At 38.6% G+C, this 24,247-nt stretch overlaps 1 protein-coding gene across 1 annotated transcript; it reads right to left on the bottom strand.

Moving 5' to 3' along the window:
• On the bottom strand, positions 20,813-22,548 carry LOC109232798 (bidirectional sugar transporter SWEET12-like). The gene is made up of 6 exons (XM_019398523.1): positions 22,414-22,548; positions 22,250-22,286; positions 21,937-22,147; positions 21,654-21,815; positions 21,416-21,535; positions 20,813-21,324 (listed from the first exon to the last, which is right to left on the bottom strand). Exons 1-6 carry the CDS (start codon positions 22,457-22,459, stop codon positions 21,010-21,012), a joined length of 891 nt encoding a protein of 296 aa, XP_019254068.1. The 5' UTR covers positions 22,460-22,548; the 3' UTR covers positions 20,813-21,009.

The raw sequence follows: 24,247 nt of genomic DNA on the forward strand, positions 1-24,247 counted from the left end.
GCGCGACACCAAAGCCAATTCCGAAAGGTTCCGAATGTACGATATTCCTAAATACAACGAGACCACAGATCCAAACAAGCAGGTGATCTTTTACACCAGCACAATAAAAGGCAACAACCTCAAGGATGACGAGATCGAGTCGGTATTGCCGAAAAAATTCGGGGAAACCTTGTCCACGGGAGCAACGACATGTTCAACTTAACTCCAAATTATATTGATTCGTTTGCTATGCTTGCAGATGCCTTTTTTAAAGCCCACGCTGGCTCTATTAAAGTAGAGACAAGGAAATCAGATTTGTTCGAAGTCAAGCAAAGGGACAACGAGATACTTAGGGAATTCGTGTCAAGATTTTAGATGTAATGAATGGGCCTCCCCTTGGTTGCAGACAATTGGGCCGCTCAGGCATTTACTCAAGGGCTCAACCCCCGAAGTTCGGTTGCATCTCAACAACTAAAGAAAAATTTGGTAGAGTACCTAGTGGTTACCTGGGCCGATGTCCACAACAGGTACCAGTCAAAGATTAGAGACGAGGACGACCAACTTGGGGCTCTCTCAGGGCCGATTTATCCTAATAGAGCAAACGACAAATCTAAAAGAATTGATTAGGAGTCGAGGCTGCCCCGAGGCTGATACCAGCCTTACCACTTAGATAGAAGGGAAACAGATTCAGTCGCTATTCAACCAAGAACAATAGAAGAAATGATCAGGGTCCAAGCAATCGAGGGTTGGTGAATAGAAACGGTTTCAACGGATCACCCTGGGTAAGAGATGCCCCGAGGCTATCGATCACATCAAGGAGACCAAGCGGCCTTGGCCACTCCAGTCCGATCCTGCACAGAGGGATTACAGTTTGATATACAAGTATCACGGTACTCACGAGCATAGAACCGAGGATTGTCGACAGTTAAGGGAAGAAGTGGCTCGTCTGTTGAACAATGTGCATCTTTGGGAATTCCTAAGTGAGCGGGCCAAAAACCATTTCAAAAATAGGGATGCCAACAAGAAGATCGAGCGGGAAGAACATCAACATGTGATTATTATGATTATCGGAGGAGTAGATGTTCCATAAAGATCAATGATAAAACGCACCAAAGATTCTATCACACGAGAAAAATGAACTCGAGATTATGTTCCGAAGGATCCATTTCGTTTAGTGACAAGGACGCTGAGGGCGTCATCCAACCTCACAATGATGCACTGTTAATATTTGTACTTATTAATAAATCTCGAGTTAAGCGTGTGTTAATTGATCCAGGTAGCTCGGTCAATATCATCCGATGGAGAGCTGTGGAACAACTGGGGCTGTTGGATCAGATCGTACTAGCAGTTCGAGTATGGAACGGATTCAATATAGCATGCGAGACAATGATGGGTGAAATCACCCTGCCGGTCAGCATAGCTAATCCACTCCCAGTCCACACTCAACAATGAGTGGAAGAAGCTGTTGGAAGAATAGTACCCAACTATGTGTCGGGGTCGATTTCCTCGGGGAGCTAAGAATGGGTGTTAAAGTGTAAACTTGATGCGTATAGAAGAAATAGCTTAAATACACTTCCAAACAAATTGGTTTTGCAAATTACTTTTATAAACTATACTACCAATTATTAACTAGAGAAATGAAACTAGAAATTGATTAATTATTTTTGGTTGTTTTCAAATAGGTAAAAGGCCTAGGGATGTAACCTTCACCTAGGTGTTAGCCTCATGGGTAATTACGTTAACACTTGTTTTAGTGATTTTGGTGTATTATACCTCTCAACTTTAAATTACCCACTCAATACCTCTCGGTCATAGAGTGATTTTTCCCAATTTGGCTTTCTCAAACTCAAATGGGTATCAAACCAAATAGTTGTTATGATCTCAAGTCGGGTTTTCCCTATCTCTAGTTCAAACCCTTTAATTAAGCTAATCAAAAGCTTAACTAGCCCAATTTCTTGTTAGCCAAATTTTCCTAGACTAAGTCTCTCTTTCTCAAGTAAAGACCAAGTCAAAAAGGCATGAATCAATGTTTGCAACCAATAATTCTAAAATTAAAGCATGAACAGGACTGAATAACAAACACCCAATCATAACAAGTATTACCCATAAGGTTTACGCACTAGGGTCCTAGTAAATGTCTAGCTACTTATAGTAGAAATTGAAGAAAATAAAGAAGAAACACTAATTAAAGCCATAATATAAAATTAAAATGATAAATTATTGTGTTCTTAACCAAGATTGGTCAGAAATTACCCAAAGTGGTAAACTACAACGGCTACAGCTAAAAAAACTACCAAACTTGACCAAAAAAAAAGTTCACGCATTCCTTGTAAAGAGTTCACGCATTCCATGAAACCATCCATCTCGGCATCATCAAAATTGAGCAAAACGGCCTCCAACATATCACTAACATTGATAGTAGCACTTGTATCATCAACAATAACATCGGTCACAACGTCCACAAAAGAACACACCTCACTGCTATTTGGTTGCCATATGGACATACACACATGGAATACCACTTTTTCATCACCAACCCGGAAAGTGAGTTCTCTGGCGTCTACATCCCAATGAGCCTTACCCGTAGCAAGGAAAGATCTCCCAAGACTGATCGGCACTTCATAATCAACTTCACAATATAGAATGACAAAGTCCGTCGGAAGAATTAATTTATCAACCCGGACTAAAACGTCCTCATTCACACCCAACGTCCTCTTCATGGTGCGATCGACCATTTGCAATCTCATAGAAATGGGTCTTGGTTTCCCAACCCCCAAAGTCTTGAAAATTGAATAGGGCATCAAATTTATACTTGCCCCAAGATCACAAAGCGCTTTAGCAAACTCGGCACTTCCAATTGTACAAGGAATCGTGAAAGCACCTGGATCCTCCAACTTAGGAATTCATCGACCGCTTCTTTGTCACAAGATCTTTCATAAACTGTGCATAACCGGGCACTTGTTCCAAAGCTTCCACCAATGGCACATTGATTGAGAGACTCTTCATCATTTGAATAAACTTCTTGAATTGATTATCACAATTTTGCTTGGAAAGTCTTTGAGGGTATGGAGGTGGAGGCTTAGGCAATGGTGCCTTTGCCTTTTGCACTACCGGTTACGGTATGTAAATGATGTGTCCTAGATGGGTTCACCTCCTCTTGAGTATCTTCTACACTATCATCAATATAAATCCGAACTTCCTCATTTGCTTGAACCACATTGTTTGGGATCTCTTCTTCTTGCATCACATGGTCATCATCAACAAGTCACCTTTCACTTGAGGTGGGTGCATTCTCTCCTCTTCCACTTCTTGTGATAACCACCAGCATGCCCCGTGTTGTTACCACCCCTTTGGGTTCACCACCATGTCACTTGGTAGTGCACCCTTACGACGAGAATTTGGATCTTGAGAGATTTTCCTCATTTGAACTTTAAGATTTCAGATTGATGTGTTGTGTGAGGCAAGTTGGGAATTCGAATCGGCGTTACTTTCCATCATTTTCTTGAACATATTCTCAATACGTCACATTTCATTGATTGAAGAATTTGAACCTTGGGAAGGATAAGGCGGTGGGTTACTCCGTTGTTGATACATTGGGGGCCTTTGAAAACCCGACCCTCGATTGCCTTGATTGTTACCCCAACAACCTTGGTTGTTGCCTCCCCAATTTCCTTGGTTGTTTCCACTCCAATTTCCTTGATTGTTGTTGTTATGCCAGTTCCCTTGATTGTTAGAACTCCAATTGCCATGATTGTTTTTTGGTCGCCATTTTTGTCGGTTTGGGCCTTGGAAGTTGTTTCTTTGCCCTTGAAAATTGTTCACATATTGCACTTCTTCCTCTTGCTCATTATAAGAATAATCTTGATCAAAACCGTCATCATCTTGCACATAGCTCTCCACTCCGGTTTGCATTTGTGGACCCTTGGTCCTCTTCTTGTTCTCGAAAACATTCACTCCCTCCATAGCATGAACTTTCTAAGGGGCTTGCACTTGATTGAGTTGGGCCTTTGCTAGTTGAGTCATGGTAGTGGTCAATTCGACAATGGCTTGCCCATGGTCTTGCAATTCTTTGTGAAGGTGGATCATATTCGGATCACCTTATGGGACATTGTCCCGGGATTCCCAAGCCAATGACGTCTCCGCCATCTCATCTAGGATGTAACATGCCTCTGCATAAGGCGTAGTCATAAAGTTTCCACCAGCTAGTTGATTTACTACACATTGGTTGGTTGTGTTAATCCCACGATAAAAGGTTTGTTGCAACATGTTTTCCGTCATATCGTTGTTGAGACATTCCTTAACCATTGTTCTATAGTGCTCCAAAATTTGATGTAGTGGTTCATTCGTCTCTTGTTTTAATGCCAATATCTCATCTTGAAGTGTAGCCATGTGCCCGGGAGAGAAAAACTTAGCAATGAACTTGGTCGCCAACTCATCCCAAGTGTGAATTGAAAGGTTCGACAAACATTCTAACCAATCTAAAGCTTTCCCCCGTAGAGAGAAGGGAAAAAGTCTTAGCCTCAATGTATCCTCGAAAATATTAGTTTGCTTGATCCCCAACATGTATCCATAAAGCCTTTCAAATGTTTGTAAGAATTTTGGGTTGATGCACCGGTGAAGAAGCCCCGTTGCTCAAGTAAAGTGAGCATCACATTGGTAATTTGAAGGTTGCTCGCCCTAATACGGGGAGGGACTATTGTACTAGCATAACATTCATTAGGAAATATCCGGTGCTGAGCCACGTGTGGTGGATGTGGTGGAGGTGTGCGTGGCATGCGCACATTGTCATGTGGTACCCGACCTCTTGTGGCACTTGAGGTACCTCATCTACTTGTTCCTCCTCGTCATCCAAGTCCCCCAAGGGGCAATTTTCGAGATCATTGTTTGCCATGTTCGTACCTATAATTTCTTAAACAAATTAGTAACACGGAAGGGAAAGAAGATATTCTAATAACACACTCAAATATATAGCTAACATCGTTAAAGCTCCCAGTAACGGTGCCCAAATTGATCCACTCCCAATCCACATACAACAATGAGTGGAAGAGGCCGTTGGAAGAATAGTACCCAACTATGAGTCTGGGTCGATTTTCTCAGGGGGCTAAGAATGGGTGTTAAAGTGTACACTTGATGCATGTAGAAGAAATAGCTTAAATACACTTCCAAACAAGTTGGTTTTGCAAATCACTTCTATGAGCTACACTATCAATGATTAACTAGAAAAATGAAACTAGCAATTGATTAATTGTTTTTGGTTGTTTTCAAATAGGTAAAAGGCCTAGGAATGTAACCTTCACCTAAGTGTTAGCCTTATGGGTTAATTACGTTAACACTTGTTTTAGTGATTGGGGTGTATTATAGCTCTCAACTTTAAATTACCCACTCAATACCTCTCGGTCATAGAGCGACTTTGCCCAATTTGGCTTTCTCAAGCCCAAATGGGTATCAAGCCAAATAATTGATATGAGATCAAGTCGGGTATCCCTATCTCTAGTTCAAACCCTTTAATTAAGCTAATCAAAAGCTTAACTAGCCCAATTTCGTGTTCGCCAAGTTTTCCTAGACTAAGTCTCTCTTTCTCAAGTAAAGACCAAGTCAAAAAGGCATGAATCAATATTTGCAACCATTAATTCTAAAATTAAAGATTGAACAAGGCTAATAACAAATGCCCAATCACAAACAAGCATTAGATCAATCACCCATAAGGTTTACATACTAGGGTTGGGTTACAACCCTAGTAAATGTCTAGCTACTCATAGTAGAATTGAAGAAAACAAAAAAGAAACACTAATTAAAGCCATAATATAAAATTAAAATGATAAACTAATGTGTTTTTAACCCAAATTGGTCACAAATTATCCAAAGTGGTAAACTACTATGGCTACGGCTCAAAAAACTACCAAACTTGACCTAAAAAAGTGATTCCCGTCTATTTATAGTGGCCCTAAATTCGCTGACAAAAATACCCTTCGGGAGGTTCTGCAGCTGCACAATTCTATGTGCGGTCCACACTTCGCTCGAGTCTGCAGGTAGAGGGATTCTGCAGCCGCACAATTTAACATGCGGCTGCACTTCAGCTTCTGCGGCCGCACAATTTTAGGTACAGTCCGTACTTCTGGAAAGGCTTCAGTCTTAGTTGTTTTGCACACTCTCTGAACTTTTGGAGTTCTTGGCAGTGCGACCATGTTCTGCGACCATAGAAATTGTGTCCGGTTCGCACTTCTTTCTAATCAACCTTTGAGCTTCAACACCAGATCTGCGACCGCAGAGAGAATTCTGCGGTCCGCGCTTTTACCTCTGAGCTTCAACACCAGATCTGCGGCCGCAGAGAGAATTCTGCGGTCCGCGCTTTCTTTTGCAGTCGTAGAAATATTTCTACGGAGGTCTGTTGCGCCCCTTCTTGCCTTATGAGCGGGAACACTCATATTTGAGTTAGATTTCTTCATTAGAGTCCAAATCTCCAACATTCCTGCAATTTTCATACTTTCATTAGTTTTGGGAACATAAATCAACACTTTCGAACTAAAACTAAAGCAAAAAAGGTACTAATAAGTGGTCAAAATCTACACTTATCAACAGGTAGAACAACTCAACAAATGAAGTTCTATGTAATCGATGGGGATATGAGGTATTACGCTATGTTCGGAAGACCGTGGGTTCACAGCATGAGGGCGGTACCATTGACCTTGCATCAGCGTTGAAATTTCCAACCCCAGGTGGAATCAAAATGATCTACGGGGAACAATCAGCTGCAAAGGAGATGTTTGCTGTCAAAGAAGTGATCCCAGTACCCGCGATCATGACATCAAAAGGTAAGGGATTGATCGAAGAGAAAGGCACCAAATAGCAATCATAGATCTCGGCCTCGACCAGGCCGGAAAAATAGGAGGAACGACCAACAGATGAGGAAGATGACTTTGGGGTCCCGAGATCCTTCGTAGCACCTGATGGCACCGATGCCACCTTGTCAACAATCGAGGAACAGGAACAAGTCATATTGTTCGAGAGCCTACTGGATAGAAAAGTATACCTAGGAACGGGGTTAACACCCGAGCTCAGGAAAAAACTCATTGATTTTCCGAAAGTTAATAATGATTGTTTTACCTGGTTGTACTTAGATATGACAGAAATTCCACCGGAGATAACAACTCACAAATTATGTCTGGATCCGAATTTCCATCCCATTAAACAGAAGAGGAGGCCACAGTTCGAAGTCAAGCACGCATTCATCAAAGAAGAGGTATCTAAACTCTTAAAAATAGGTTCCATTTGGGAAGTTAAATACCCGGATTGGCTAGCTAACGTAGTCGTCGTACCTAAAAAGGAAACAAACTTAGAATGTGTGTAGATTATAAGGATTCAAATGAGGCATGCCCAAAGGACTTGTTTCCTCTGCCTAACATCGACCGAATGATTGATGCGATGATAGGGCACGAAACGCTGAACTTTCTCGATGCATATTCCGGGTATAACCAAATACGAATGGACTCAGGTGACCAAGATAAAACTTCTTTAATAACTAAGTTTGGCACTTATTGTTATAACGTGATGCCATTTGGGTTAAGAATGACGGTGCCATATATCAACACCTAGTTAACCGAATAATCGAGGAACAAATAGGAAAATCAATGGAGGTTTATATTGACGATATATTAGTTAAGTCCCTAAGAGTAGAGGATCATTTGAAACATTTGCAGGAAATCTTTGACATACTAAGGAAATACAATATGAAGCTGAACCCGGAGAAGTGTGCCTTCAGAGTCGGCTCGGGCAAGTTCCTCAACTTTATGGTATCTAACCGGGGAATAGAGATCAACCCGGATAAGATAAATCCCATATAAGATATCACTATGATCAACAATACCAAGGAAGTGCAAAGGCTAACCGGGCGGATAGTCGCATTGGGCTGATTCATTTCCAGATCATCGGACAAAAGCCATTGATTGTTCTCGTTGCTAAAGAAAAAGAGCGACTTCGCTTGGACCCCAGACTGCCAAAAGGCTTTGGAGGAACTCAAACAATACTTATCAAGACCTCCTTTGCTGCACAACCCAAAGGCTAACTAGCAGTTGTACCTTTACTTGATAGTGTCCGAGGTAGCGGTAAGTGGAGTCCTGGTCCGGGAAGAAGTAGGTACATAATTTCTCATCTATTATGTTGGTAGAACATAATTTGATAACCCAAAACCACAACATCCCATTCCCCTTCCTAAACCTTGATCTTCAAGGTTGAAAATCTGGGAATTGCGAGGTGAGGAGCGAATAGTCTTCCCATGTCGCATCTTCTGGAGCTAGATTAGCCCACTAGACCACAACTTGTGTCACAATGTGGTTTACCCTTTTTATCATGCGCCGATCCAAAATTGCAATCGGTCCTGCCACAAGTTGCCCCTCCGGCGTGCTGAAAGGTGGTTCTTTAATTTGGAAAACCTTGGGTCCAATCTTCTATTTCAGTTGAGAGACGTGAAAAATAGGATGGATTCGAGATTCACCTGGTAACTGTAATTCATAGGCCACTAGGTTGATTCTCTTAATTACTGATATGAATCAAAGAATTTGGAAGCGGATTTCAAATTTTTTCAGATAGCCACTGAAGTCTGGCGATACGGTTGAAGTTTGATGAAGACTAGATCCCCTACCTCAAAGGTTTGTTCACTCTTTTTAATATCCGCATACTGTTTCATGCGAATTTGAGCTTTAACTTTTCTTTCATTTCTTTGCTCACAATTTGTCTGTCTTTCAATAGTTGATCAATTGCTTTAACCTTGGATTGTGCAACCAATTCGAATGTCGGTAGAGGTGGTTCATAACTATAAAGAGCCTTAAAAGGAATCATGTTAATTGTTGATTGGAAATTGGTGTTGTACCAAAACTCTGCCATTGGAAGCCATTTACTCCATTCTTTAGGTTTTTGACTTGTCATGCATCTGAGATAAGACTCCAAACAACGATTTAACCTTTCGGTTTGCCCGTCGGTTTGTGGGTGATAAGCTGAGTTAAATATTAACTTAACTTGCATGATTTTAAAGAGTTTCTGCCAGAAAATCTCACAAAATAGGGTCGCGGTTAGAGACAATAGAAGATGGAGCCCCATGTAATTTGAAGACATGATCTAAGAAAATCTGAGCAATTTGAGCAACATTGTAAGGGTGCGAAACTGCAATGAGATGTGCATATTTGGTAAACCTAAAAAATACCACTAATATGACCTCATTTCCTTGTGATTTAGGCAATCCTTCAATGAAATCCATGGATATATGTTCCCAAGCTTTTTTCGGAATCGGCAAGGGTTGTAATATCCTAGGGTAAGCCATACTTTTCTCCTTGTTTCTTTGACAAACCTCACATTCCTGTACCACAACCTTTACATCCTTAATCATCCCATGCCAATAGAAGATTGCTTTAAGCGTTTGATAAGTTACATGAATCCCTGAATGACCCCCCCCCCCATAAGGTGGAATGCATGTCATTAATCAACTTATTTCTCAGACTCATCTGCTGGCCTACCCACAGTTTTCCATGACACTTTAATAATCCTGCTTATAATATCACACCTGATTCTGCGTGTGGGTCTATTTTGAGTCTAGTAATCAGTTCTTCGACTGATCTTTGTAGCTATCAAGCACTTCTTGCACCCATTTTGGTTGGGCGGCATTTAAGCCCAAACATCCAGCTTCTCGGCCTGCACCAGAGGACTCCTCCATCCGTCGGGATAATGAATCTGCGACAATATTTTCTTTTCCTTGCCTATAATGTATTTCATAGCTTAAGCCCATCAACATTATAACTCCTTTATGTTGTAATACAGTAGTGATGCGTTGATCCCTCAGAAACTTTAAGCTGAAATAATTCGTGCGGATGATAAAGTGATTTGGTTAGAGGTAGTGCCTCCATTTCTCGACTGCTAAGAGAAGAACAATCAACTCCTTCTCGCATGTTGATAAGACCAAGTGTTTCTGGCTAAGATCCCGACTCATGAACGCGATAGGCTTATTATTTTAAGAAAGCACAGCCCCAACTCCCAGTCCACTTGCATCAACCTCCACTACGAAAGGCAATTTAAAATTTGGCAAAGCTAAAATTGGCACCTGAGTCATAGCAATTTTCAATGCTTCAAAAGCTTCTGTTGCTTTATCACTCCATAAAAATGCACCCTTTTTTAACAATAAGATTAAGGATTTGCTGATTACCGCATAATTCTTGATGAAGCATCGGTAATAACCAGTTTACCCAAGGAAACCCGGTAAACCTTTGATGCAACTTCGGCCTAGGCCAACTGTCATAGCCTCAATTTTTGCTTCATCTATACAAACTCCTTCTCCCTTGCTGACGTGGCTCAAGTATTCAACTTTGGGATGCGCAAAGCTGCACTTAGTACGTTTAGCATACAATTGTTTCTTGGACATCAATCTAAATACTACTCTCAAATGTTCTAAATGTTCCGTGAGAGTAGTGCTATAGACTAAAATATCATCATTGAACACCTATATGAACTTCCTTAGGTAAGGACAAATAATCTGGTGCATAAGAGCTTGAAATATTGCCAGTGCATTTGTCAAACCAAACGGCATCAGAGTGAATTCCCACAAACCATGGTGTGTTTTGAAAGCCGTTTTATGTTCATGACCCTCCTTCATACGGATTTGGTGATACCCCGATCTCAAGTCGAACTTATATGCACCATGAAGTTCGTCAAGCAAATCCTCCACCAACGAAATAGGATAAGTATATTTTATGGTAATATCATTGAGTCTCCGGTAATCTACACACAACTTCTATGTTGAATTCTTTTTTTTTAAAGAATGAATGGAGAGGCAAAGAGAAATGTACTGTGCTTTATCGTTTTTGCCTCTAACATTTCTTGAACCATTTTTTCAATATCTTTTTGTTCATGTGAACATTTTTAAGACCTCTGGTTTACTTGTGTTGAACCTGGAATCAACTCAATCGCATGATCACATTAGCGGATTGGGGGTAATTTAGTAGGTTCAAGGAACACTTCTGCATTTCTGATAAAATATCTTCAACTGAACTGGGAATTATTTGTTCATGTGGCCCACTGGCTTCCATATGATAAGTTTGGGCTACCTAATTTCGTCCCCCTTATTTAAAAGTCCAGAAACCAAACGAGTGTCTATTTGGGCCATGGCCTGGGAATCTGAAAATTCCACCAATGTTTCCATTCGATTTCCCCGTATGAACAAAACACTATGAGGTCTAATGTTAATAACCATAGGGGCTATCACATCTATCCAATCCATCCTAATACTAAGTCGCAACTCCCAACCTTCATCAACCTTAAGTTAAATCTGAAAATCTTTCCTTGCATTGGCCAAATAACTTTAGGACAAAATATGTTACTCCACATAATATCACCATTGGCTACCCTGACCTTCATTGGTCTAGTCATGGGTTGCATACTTAATTGTAATATCTCAGCCAATTCTGGGTTCAGAAAACTGTGGGTTGCCCCGGAATCCACCAAAATTATCACATGCTCATTTTTTAAGATCCTAGAAATTTTAATGTGATTGGGCCTTTGTTTGGACCTTCTAGCCCACTGATTACCGCCTCATCTGCCTCCATACATTCCATCACATTCTCTCCAGCTTCTTCCTGATTTTCAACAGTTTCTTGTTCCTCCCTCACCCCTGAACTTTCACCTACCTCAAAGGTGGTCTCTCTCTCATTACTTTCCATCGAGTTAACTGTTTTAGCTTTGCACACATGCCCGGAAAGTACTTGTCATGAAATTTATAACATAATTTATTCTCCCTTAACATTTGTTAAGGATGAGTTATTTGGTAACGTTATTGGCTTTCGGGTCACAATAAGAAGATGATTTTTTGCATTCAGGTTTGGGCTCACTTTAGGACTGGGAGGAAAAGTGATTCTAGGTTGAGTTGTGGAAATTCTTGGGGGTTGGACATTTTTATATATGGTGGCCAGTGTTTTCTCATGGATCTTGGCTATTTCCAATGCATCAATTATAGTTTGGGGGTTAGATGCCCTTACCATAGATTCTAAGTACGGATTTAACCCTCCCATGAAACAATACACAGAATAGGCTTCATCTAATGTAGGATTAATTAGCAGCAAGTAAAAGCGCAGTTCCTCAAACTTAGTGAAATAGCTTTCTACATCTGACCACTGCTAAAGCCTATTAAATTGTACCACAATGTCCATGGGCCTAATGTTGCCGTATCTGCGGCACACATCCAAACAAAAAGTTTCCCAAGTGTCCATTTTTCCTTAATATTAACCGACACAAAACCCAATTTCTCCTATGGTGTAATCTGATAGAGCTCAAAATATTTATCACAATGTCGGATCCATCCACGAGGGTTGTTAATATCAAACTCTGTAAAACTCAGCTTGACTTTTGGGCCTCTAAAACGATTGTTGGTGTTAATGACATGGGTTGAACAGGTACTTACAAATTTGGTAGAGTAATGGATTGTGAAATGAACTGATGACAATAGCTTGATAAGCCAAAGGAGGAAGAAACATTGTAGTGACTGGTGGCAGAGTATTGACTTGGTTAAGCTGAGTTGCAAAATTAGCAGCAGGTAAGCTAGAGTTTACGGCTGAAAAGGGTAAGGTAGTCATAGCTTGGTGGGTTAAGGATAAGGGAGCTGGAGGGTATACTGTCGACTGAAGATAACGATGCACCGGAACAGTAGCGGAAGTAGTAATAGGATTGAAGGGAGCTGGAGATAATGACATACTCCTACTAGATTGAGTAAAAATAGGTGTTACCGGAGAAGCTGCAGATCTAAGAGCACCACTCACTGAAGAATCACCTCTTTCCATCGATGAGTTTCCGAAACCCAAAGCGGCAATCGATCTTCCAGAAGCTACAGATTCCAACCTTCGTTCAGATTCATAATGACCCAGAAGAGTATACGTCCGACGATTGTTTTCTTCCTGCCTTCGCGTAGCTTCAGCATTTAAGCGAGCTCGGTTCTTTTCAATCATCTCCATCAGTAGCCTGAAGCCGATTTTTAATCTTTTTCCAACCATCATCAAGAGCTTTGTCTTTCTGTGTTTCTACCATCGTCATCACAGGCCGCCGGAAAGCCTGGCTCTGATTACCACTTGTAGCGTAACAACTATTCGAATGAGATAAAAGAACAAAAAGAGAATTTGAAATAAGAAACAACAAGATTTTTCATTCATCAGATGAGATTTTATAGAGACTCGACTAGGATATATAATCCCATTCTTTAACAACTGTGAAGATTCCTCAGCCAATGAACAGTAGACACCCTAGGTACTATGACTAACGGCTATTCAGAAAAAGGACAAGACACGTGTCAACTCACAAATGAGACAACAACACCTAGACTAAAAAGACCAACTAAGAAATAAAGGGACTAAAACTTAATTTACTAGGATTTCATCATAACAAAATAACCTGATTTTAATTTGATAACCCAAAACCACAACAAAAAGTCCAGAATCAAATCCTACCTAGAGATATAGTTTAAAGCTATGTCTTATGTAAATCTTTGTAAAAGTGAGAAATTATAAGGTTTTCTCGTGGGTAAACTTACGAAATGTACAATATATCTACTTCGGACCACTGCATAAAATTACATTACATAGAACTAATTCAAGAAGGCGCTAGCCACTAGGAACCTACTACGAAATAATTTTGTTTTTTAAGTTCCTTCTGTGTTTGCCAAAGAACAAACAAATCCGTGTATTTTGTACACCCACAGTGCTACCACCCCAAAATTTAATTACTTACGTAATGATGTATGTATTTTGAACAACTGCAGTTTGCTAATACCAGCACTTACCCATGTAAATTGTAATGATGCATATTAGTGTGTCATATTCTGTTCTTAAACCGAAATAAAAAAGTATCAGACTAATATAATTAGAGCATGCATACAATAAGATCATTAGGTGAAAATATGGTACAAACTTAGAAGTTATTACTTTGATAGACATTTAACTTCTCACCGAAAAATTATAAACCATGGCAGGTAGGCCTTTGTCATGATGTCATGATTTTGAGAACAAAAATATATTAATTCAGGAATTTTCCCACTATAAGGTGGGGAAAAGAAATTTTGTCTTTGATTATTTTAAATACACAATTACAGTATCAATTCACGTCGCAAAAGATCGTTTGTCCTTATTTGTGGATGCTTCGATAGTTTCGGTGAGATAATAAACAATATATCAAGTTATATACCATGGTGATCATTAGGTCAATCGAAAAGTAATTTTGAGACAGATTATATTCTAAATGTTGTAATTTTATGTTACACCATTTAATAAATCTCACAAAAGATTCTCTTTTTATTTCTTCTTTTTCCTGATATCTATTTACATGCCCACCCCTCTCGAAAAAATATTTTTTGGAAGATAATCCAATTGCCGTTTAACAAAATTGTGGCATTTCTAACGAGGGATTTAACATATCATTATGCATTAAGAAAATGAAATATCAGTAGATATTAATGTTTTATTGCATGAGGGCATGAAGTCTAAAAACCCTCTCGGCGCATGCTAAGCCAAACGTACGCCATCCATGGGGAGGAGAGCAAAGACATCAATCCCTGTATCAGAATCGACTCAGAAAGGGGTGGGACGAGTAGCTAATCTATCGTTTCATGTTGAAATCCAAAATACTGGTGGGAAATCACGGACAATTGTTGAAATAATTAAAGATGGAACTAGGGCTCCGGAAGTGGTGATACCAGGTCCGTCAATGGCATCATCAACTTCAGTTCCGGTACATGCAAACAATTCAACAAAGGATCGGTTGGCTGAATGGGAGAAATCCATACAATCATCAGGAGATAGGAGGAAATTATCATGGGCTGATGAAGTTGAACTTCAGGAGAAGCAACCAACTCAATTGCCATCTTCCATGTTGGATAATTTTGATATCTCAAAAATTACAAATGCGGGATTCTAGCTAGAGTACGTTAGTCCAGAAATAGAGGGTGATCAAAAAATTGGGGAGATTGAAGCAGAGGACATCGAATCTGAGATCGAATATTGGAGGAATGCAGTTGTCTGCTATGTTTTAGGTGTGTATCCACCATTTAGTGTTTTGAATAGCTATTTACAGATGATTTGGGGAAAGCATGGTATCAATAAGATTGCTATGCTTAAGAATGGAATTATCATGGTTCGCTTTGATAGTGAGGTGGGGAAGAATGATGTAATTCAGGAAGGGATTTTTCACTTTAATAATAAACTACTGATTGTCAAAGCTTGGAATGCTGATATGGATTTCTCAAAAGATGAACTATGCACGATACCAATATGGATTAGATTACCGGGTTTGGAGTTCAAGTATTGGAGTGCCAAAGGTTTGAGCAAGATTGAAAGCCTGGTAGGAAAGCCACTAATGGTGGATATGAACACAGAAAAGAAAGTGGGATTGAATTTTGCAAGACTATTGGTGGAGGTAAAAATAGGCAATCAATTTCCGGAGATAGTCTATTTCAAGAATGAGAAAGGGACAATTGTAGAACAAAAGGTTACATACGACTGGAAACCTTTGTAGAACAAAAGGTTACATACAATTGTAGAACAATTGTATGGGCATACATGGGATAATTGCAGGAGGAACAAGGCTAGAGAGATCAGGAAACCTACACAAAAGAATGACACAATGAGGGTAATTCAAGTGGAAGGAAGTCAAGTTACAGGTAGTCCGAGCAGACAGACAGAACAGGTAGCTCCAATAGAGCTACAAAAGCAAGCTGAAACAGGCAGGAATAACAAAAATGGAAAAGCTACACAAAACCCAGTGATTGCCGGGTGATGGGAGAAACAGGGAACAACAGGGTACAGGGTGGAATCAACCGCAAAAATATGCCAATATTCCTGTAGTTATTAAGGATGTGGTGACTATTACTAATACGTTCCAAGCATTGGAGAAAGTTCGAGAGGAGAAGGAAAAATAAAGTCAGGGAAATGTGGGTAGCCAAACATCTCTCCATGTGGGAGATGGTTAATATCCTTAGTTGGAATGTTAGGGGCCTAAATGGACCTACAAAGCAGAAGGAGGTCAAACTCCTCTGCAATGAGCTGAATGTGGGATTAATTGGTCTATTGGAGATTAAAATTAAGCATAATAAAGTAGAAGAAGTAGTTAATAAAATGTTTGGTGGATGGCAATTTCATTCAAATCATGCATCACACTACAATGGTAAGATTTTGATACTATGGAGAGCAGACTACTGTAAACTTAGTGTCCTCAGTGAGAATGCTCAGGCTGTCACATGTGTAGTAACATTTGTGCCATTTCAAATTGAATTCCTAGCAACATTTGTGTATGCCTACAACTTAAGAGAAGAAAGGAGAGAGTTATGGGGATATCTCCATCATATATCTGGAATGGGGCACAAGCCATGGATAACTATGGGAGACTTCAACTATGTGCTACGTGTAGAGGATAGACAAGGAGGCAATCCGATCACACTTAATGAATGAATTGATTTCCAGTCATGATTGGATGTAACATGTTTAACTTAATTGCCAAATAATGGATGCTCATACACCTGGAATGATAAGCATGAGAGTGGAAGAATTTCTTCTAGAATTAATTGAGTGTTTGCAAATGATGAATGGATGGACAATGTGGTAGACTGTAGAGCAAAAATTCTGCCTGAAGGTGTGAGTGATCATAGTCCTATTCAGATCACAATAGCACAGACTAACAACCAAGCAAGGAAAACATTCAGATACTGTAACATATGGAGTACTCATCCAAAGTTTAAAGAAATTGTGGAAAATGTATGATCTTAGAGTATTGAGGGGTATAAAATGTTCCAAGTAGTTAACAAGTTAAAGTTGCTTAAACAACAATTGAAGACCTTACATAGGAACCATCTTAGTAACATTGTGGAAGAGGCAGCAAAGGATAAAGTCAATCTACTGAGAAGTCAGGAGGAACTTCAAAAGTTCCCACTGAACACTGCTTTACAGCTAGAAGAGAAGGCTATGGGGGCAAAATTCAGAAGGTCGAGCTATTTAGCAGAGATGTTTCTTCAGCAGAGAAGTAAAGTAACTTGGATTAGGGTAGGAGATGATAACACCAGATACTTCTTCTCAGTAATTAAGCATGGGAAGCTAATGCAGGTAGTCACACAATTACAAGACCATAATGATCAAATGCAGTATGACCGGATACTATAACAGACATTTTTGTTGATTACTAAAAGAAGTTATTGGGTGAACATGGAGAATGTAGAGGAGGTATAGTTTGCTGGTTCTTGGAGAATGGGTACAGGTTGAATGCCAATCAACAAATGCAACTGTGGGATCCTATACTGATAAAGAAGTAAAAGAAGCTATATGGGGCATCAATGTGAATAAAAGTCCAGGACCAGATGGGTTTGGAAGTGATTTTTCAAGGAAGCTTGGGATATTATAGGCTCAGATGTGACTGAGGCAGTATTGAAGTTTCTTAGAAATGGGAATTACTAAAGCAAATAAACGCTACTGTAATTACATTGATCCCAAAGGTTGCCAATCCTTTTAATGATGGCCAGTTCAGACTCGTCTCATGCTGTAATGTAGTATATAAGTGCATTTCAAAGATGCTATGCAAAAGATTGAAGCAAGTATTGCGACACCTAGTGAATGAATCACAGGCTGCATTTGTGCAAGGTAGATCATTGGTACATAATATCCTCATATGCCATGACCTGTTGAGGCACTACCAATGGAAGACTACTCCTAGGTGTTTATGAAGATAGACCTAAGGACGGCCTATGACATGGTTAGATGGGATTTCTTAGCAGAGATGATGCTAGGATTTGGTTTTCCGAGCAGCTTCACACAACTAGTTATGACATGTGTGACCACTACTACTTTTTCAGTCAAAGTGAATGGTACAAGACATGGGTATTTTGAAGGAAAGAGGAGCCTGCATCAAGGGGACCCAATCTCTCCATTGTTATTCGTCATGACCATGGAGTACCTCTCAAGAATCCTAAATAGGATGAGCCAGCTACCAGACTTCAGATTTCACCCAATGTGTAAAAGACAGAAGCTTACACTTTTGGTTTTTGCTGATGATCTTCTATAAAGCAAATGATAGCTCAGTAAAGAGGGTCATGGAAGCATTGCACCACTTTTTAGAGGCATCTGGGCTAGTGACCAACATTGACAAATCACACATATTCGTAGCAGGAGTTGATGAAGAGACAAAAATAAGAATAGTTCAAACGACTGGCTTCACCTTGGGAACTTTCCCTATCAGATACCTGGGCCTTACCCTATCTCCCAAAAAGTGGAATAAAATTGAGTGTCACCAATTGATTGTCAAGATCACAGAGATAATTAGGGCAACTTCTGCAAGATATCTATCCTATGCTGGGAAGCTGCAGGTAATAAACTTTGTACTATTCTCAGTTCATAATTTTTGGGGTATAGTATTTGTGTTGCCTCAAAGTGTGTTGAATGAGGTAGATAGGAAGTGCATGAAATTTTTATGGGGAAGCTCAGAAGAGAAGAAGAAATTGTCTTTAGTTGCATGAGAGAAAATTTGCAAACCTAAAAAGAGGGTGGTTTAAATGTAAAAGGATGTAAAAAGCTGGAATAAATCTTCTGTAGGCAAAATGATTTGATTGAGTATGGAAAAAGCTGATAACCTATGGGTAAAATGGGTCTCTATATGAACGATGGGGTGAATTTCTGGAATCACATACCTCAGGCTGATAGTAGTTGGTATTGGAAGAGGCTACGCAAACTGAAGTTGTGCATGGTGAACTGGTGTAGGAATGGAAGATATAGTCTGAATGCAAATGGTAAATATTCAGTCATGTAATGATACCTAAAACTGATTGGGGACACACCAAAAATGGAAATTGCAGAGCTAGTATGGAACAGATATCAGTCTACCAAAACATAGGTTCATCATGTGGTTGGCTTTTCAAGGTAGGATATTGACAAAGGAAAGGATGTTGACAATGGGACTACAATGTGAAAATACTACGTGTGTACTGTGTGATGGAGCTGGAATGGAGAGTGCTACACATCTTTTTTCTGATTGTGTATGGTCTACACAGCTATGGGAGATGTTGAACCAATGGAGTGGTACCAGACTTCAGCAGCAGGATGCTCTACAATCCTTAAGCAGAATACAGAGTAGGAGATGGAGTGTGATGAAGAAGAGCATTATCCCAAAGTGTATGGATTAGGCTTATATCAGATTTGGCAGGCAAGAAACTGGAAGATGTTTAGGGACTCTACTGTACAGAGTAATATCATAGTTCAACAGATTCAAAGTGTAATTAGAGAAAGAGTGGACATGATAAAGAATTCAAAACGAGCTAGGAAGGCTAGATACATAATACATAGGCTATGCACCTAGGGATAGATACTGGATGTCGTAGATGAGTTAATTTGTTTGAATTTTTTTTACTGAGGCTTTTCCTGGAATCACCAGGTAAAGTGCTCTCTCTTTATAAATCTGAATTTGTTTGATGGACTGGTAATACAATTTCACATTTATTACCAAAAAAAATATTTTATTGCATGAAAAACTATTTCTTTATAAAGATAGATAAATTTACTATAAGAGGATTAAAAAAATTGTGCTCTTTATCGGTAGCTTTAAAGCAGGGAGAAAAAAAGCCAATGGGACAACTATTAACGTCACAAAGAGACTTCGCATAAGACTTTGAACACATTATTCTTGCTCATGAACGACACTCATATTCAATTTGAATTTGGAATTCACTTTAGATATCTTTTAGTCCTACTTTTTCTTAATCTACACGACATTAATACTAACTGATAAAATATTGAGAAACAGAGAAAAGGTGGGACGAGGAAGACTAGCTAAGCCGACAGGAATTTCTATTTTCTTAATAAAATAAGTGAACGATAATGCGGATACCGCGAATTATTTACTTTACGTGTGAATTTAGGGAGAAATTCAAAACTAACAAGTTTTACAAGTGGTCATTCAAAAATAGCCACAGTTTCAAAAGTAATCAAAATTTAGCCACTTTTCATGTAAAGATAAATCTGAACGAAAACACTGTTCAAAATCGGAAAAATACTCCAGCATAATATACTGGAGTTCCAGTATATTATACTGGAACTCCAGTCCTAAATACTGGAGTTCCAATATAATATACCGGTCCAGCATAATATACTGGAGTTTGGAGCACCGGTGCTCCAGTCTCCAGTATATTATACTGGAGCCAGCAAAGTATACCGATCCAGCATAATATGCTGGAAGTTCGTACGCAGGTGCACCGAACTCCAGTATATTATGCTGGACCGGTCTCTGCTGCAGCAAAATAGTGGCTACTTTTCAATGACTTGGCAAACGCTGGCTATTTTTGAATGACCACTCCGAAAACTGGCTAGACCTTGCTATTTTAACGTGAATTTAGGAAAAATTTGGTAGCCTTAATTACCTATTAGCTATGCGACTCAGAAAATTGTAAGCTCATCATTTGCTCAACATTGTTTATATATATATCTATATATATATATATATATATCCACAAAATTATTTTGGGAAGCTTGTCATAATGATTTTCCTATCGTGGTAAGTGAACTTAACCTGATAATGTACTAGACAGTATATAAAACTTAAATGCGACTGAATATAGTAGTTCTACTTAAGTTGAAATGAATTCCATCCGCGTTACATGCTTGCATTAAATCCACAAACGAGAATGTCCTATTGTAATAGATGCATGCATATGCGCGGGCTCAAATTTGATGTAACAACATTATCGATCATGCAAAACGTGATAAAATAATACGTCTAATTAGAAAAAGGACTACTTTTTACTGCTGATAGTGCATAAAAAAGATAGAAATCAGTATAACGCAAATGAACTTGAATAAAAATTTATTTTATTGCTACCACAATCAATGACTGACAGCTATGTTTTCTGCATTAAGACGACAATTTTCTAACTAGAAAGCTAATTACTACTTACTTTTACAGGAAAATATGAGCTTAGAATAATTAATGTGTACAAACACGTAAGGAGTTAGAACAGAGTAATTAAAACAAAGTAATCACTTCTTAGGCTTCGGCAGTTTGCAGCTTGGGCATATTCTCAACTTTAGCTGCTTCAACTCCACATGTAGAATTATGCAAACACGAAGCCACGTGAATTTTTCCTGAGGAAATTAAGGAACCAAGCTTTACAATGTCAATAATCTGTTCCTCCGTAAGTTCTGGAAGCTTCTGATTATTGTTCTCATCTACGATAATGACATGGTTTTGTATCTTCTCTGGAAGTTTCTGCTCCTTTAAAATGGCCTTCTCCTTTTTGTTGTATATTATATAGAGCACCATTTGGAAAATTCCTAGGATGAATCCCAATACATTTGGAATCTACAATGATAAAGGTGGAAGTAAATACATGAGAAGATTCAACATATATATTTTACGTAACATGAACACATTAAGTATATATAGAACTTACAGCAATGTTAATGTCTTTTACTAGAAGACCATAAAAGAACCACATGACAGCACTTAATGTGAGGAAAACGGATAGGAGAAGTGGCATATATTCCACACTCTTTGTTTTGATTACTTGTCTCTACATAAAATTTGAAAAGAAATAAGTTTTACCTTCATGCATTGAAAAACAGGGGAAATAAATGAAGACGAATATATAAGTTTTGAAATAGGTGCAATATTTGAAGGTAAAAACTCACCACAATGCCTAAGGGTGCTACAAACACACACAAGGAAAATACAAGGCAAATCCATCCAACCGCTTGACCACGAGCGGCACCTTTGAATAGAAATTGGGTAACAAGGACAATAACGCCAAAGCCACCCACTACTGATAATAAGAGCATCTTCACTGTTTGGACCTGCAATAAATAATTAAATTGTTAAGAGCAAAGTATATTTTCTTCCGCTAAGAAAAGAAACGAATAAAAATATATCCTATTCTGTTATAGAAGAAATATTCATTTTCTGTTAAAACCATACCCTGGCTTTCTTTGGTGCGTAGAAAAGGTAGAAACCGACGTAGATAGTTTCAATGAAGCAGCCAAAGGAGTTTATGGTGATGATAAGGGTCGTGTTTGTCTTGAGAAATGCATAATAAATCCAAAGCATGGAACTAAAGAGAGCAACCACATATGGAATCGATTGATAGCCTTCAGTTGATTTTTTCTTGTAAATTTTATAAAATGTGGGCCTGCAGGTGCGATCAAATTATAGTTTTAGTCAGATTATAATTAAGCCGAAAAAGTAAAAAAAAGTATAAGATATTAACAAATGTAAGCAAATAGAGACTCACAATGGAGAAAGGAACACAATGAATGAGACAATGTTACCTGCAAATTGCAAAAAGGAAAAAAAAGAAAGAAAAAACAGATTTATTTACGCTAGAAAGTAGTGGTGCATGCAAATGATTTAATAAATGTTATGTTACTTATGGAGGAAAAACAGGTTTGTATTTACCAAGGATACCAAAAGCAAAAGCCCAGTGACAAGAAATAGCAGCCATCTCTTTTTATATATTTCTAGCCAAAGAATTGCAAATCTCTAGCACTCTTGTTTCTCACCCACAATGCTAGAGTTGCACAAGTTCTACTTGACACTGAAATAAGTAGAGCTTGGTCGGCATATTTATATAGGCATGCAGGGGTGGGAAGGTGCAATATTTTATTTGGACAAATATTCTATTCTAAAATGCAAAAGAGCACTTTCAAGAGGGAAGGTGCAATTGCTATATCTCAGGGGCACTACGGCTTACAACTCATTCTTTAAATTTTTTTTTTGGAGGGGTTTGATTTTAATGAATTTATATAGGAAATGAATTCCTAATCAGCTAAAAAACAATTCAGAAATGATGTAGGAGATCAATTTGCTGCAATAGCCGAAGAAATTCAGGATATGCTTGATGCTTGCCTTTGCTTTGCTTTAGTAGGTTCATCTTTTCCTAGTGGATTGTCATTTATTTATCGATCTCAATAGTTATAAAGAAATAAATACATTCAATTTCTTTGTTTTTTTATATATTTGAGTGAGTCAAAATAGATTGAGCCAATAAATAGATAGGGCTATAATCCGTCAAATGTATATGTCAATTTGGACTAAGCAATGAACCATAATTTAACCCGTCCAATTCAAAAGCTTTTTTCATTTGTTTGTTCTTTTAAACTTTGTTTAATTTATCAAATAAAATAATGGAGTAATAATATTTTCTTTATTTATTATGATTATTTCAAGCAAATCAAGCTCCAACAGAATTATTTTCTATGCTTTGATAAGTTTTCTAATGGATCAATTTAGGCTACATATGCAACTCAATTGGCCCAAGCTTTAGATGAGCTGAATTGAACTATGCCCAAAATGATTTGCCAATAAACATATGCCTAGCCAACTTGCTCAAGTCTAGACGGATTAGGCTTAGGGGCGTAGGTAGAAGCCGACCAATAACTCCGGCTAAACTCGGTAGCTTTTGCTCAAATAGTGTATTTATGTTAAGAAATTCAGTAAATATGTACAAACAACAACTTCAAGACTCGGTCAATAGCACTTGAAATTATTGTTCGAAAATTCAGAACCCATAAAGTTAAAAATCATGTCTCTGCCACTGATTAGGCTGGTTATAATTTCACGAGAAATATTTGATACGGGTACATATTTATATACGTTACTATGTTTTTCTATGCATGGAAAGGGTCAAATCTTGAACCAAAAAAGAAAAGCAAAAGGAATGGTTCAAGTTGCAGAAATACGGAAATAGAGTTTATTAATTTTGTTACGCTCGATAACTTTTGTTGGTAGGTACTTTATGCTGCTATACAAAAGTTATTATATATCATATATTCAGGACCACTTTTTCAATGATTGAACGCCAGAAGTTTCATACCATCCTTCTTCTCTTACATTATAATATTAAGTTTCTTCTTTTTTTGGATGTGTCGAATGTTGTCACAACTCGGATTTCCCACCGTGGGGATCGTGATGGCGCCTAATCTTTCAATTACTAGGCAAGCCAACAATTAGAGATTTAATACGCTAACTCTTAAACAATTCATTGAATAACAACAATTTAAACCAAATAGATTAAGAGGAGAGCGGTAAAACATAATAACCCAAATATTTATACTTAACTACCCAGAATTTGGTGTCACAACTCACGAACTCCTAAGAGTAACTACAAATAATTGGTTGAAAGAAAGTACAACGATTTTTGAATTAAAAGAAACAGTAAACTGAAACAACTAGAAAGGGACTCCGGGGTATGCGGAAGCCGACAGATCTACCTCGGGTCTCCTGTGGGATT

The sequence above is a fragment of the Nicotiana attenuata genome, chromosome 9, assembly GCF_001879085.1.
Source record: "Nicotiana attenuata strain UT chromosome 9, NIATTr2, whole genome shotgun sequence".
Taxonomy (NCBI): Eukaryota; Viridiplantae; Streptophyta; class Magnoliopsida; order Solanales; family Solanaceae; genus Nicotiana; species Nicotiana attenuata.

What these genes read in the sequence shown, in the direction of transcription:
- LOC109232798 (XM_019398523.1), bottom strand. Translation starts at nt 22,459, where the DNA reads ATGGCTGCTATTTCTTGTCACTGGGCTTTTGCTTTTGGTATCCTTG. An exon ending in ACGCACCAAAGAAAGCCAGG is followed by an intron (nt 21,816 to 21,936) that starts GTATGGTTTTAA and finishes TATTTATTGCAG; the next exon opens with GTCCAAACAGTGAAGATGCT. An exon ending in TAAAAGACATTAACATTGCT is followed by an intron (nt 21,325 to 21,415) that starts GTAAGTTCTATA and finishes TTATCATTGTAG; the next exon opens with ATTCCAAATGTATTGGGATT.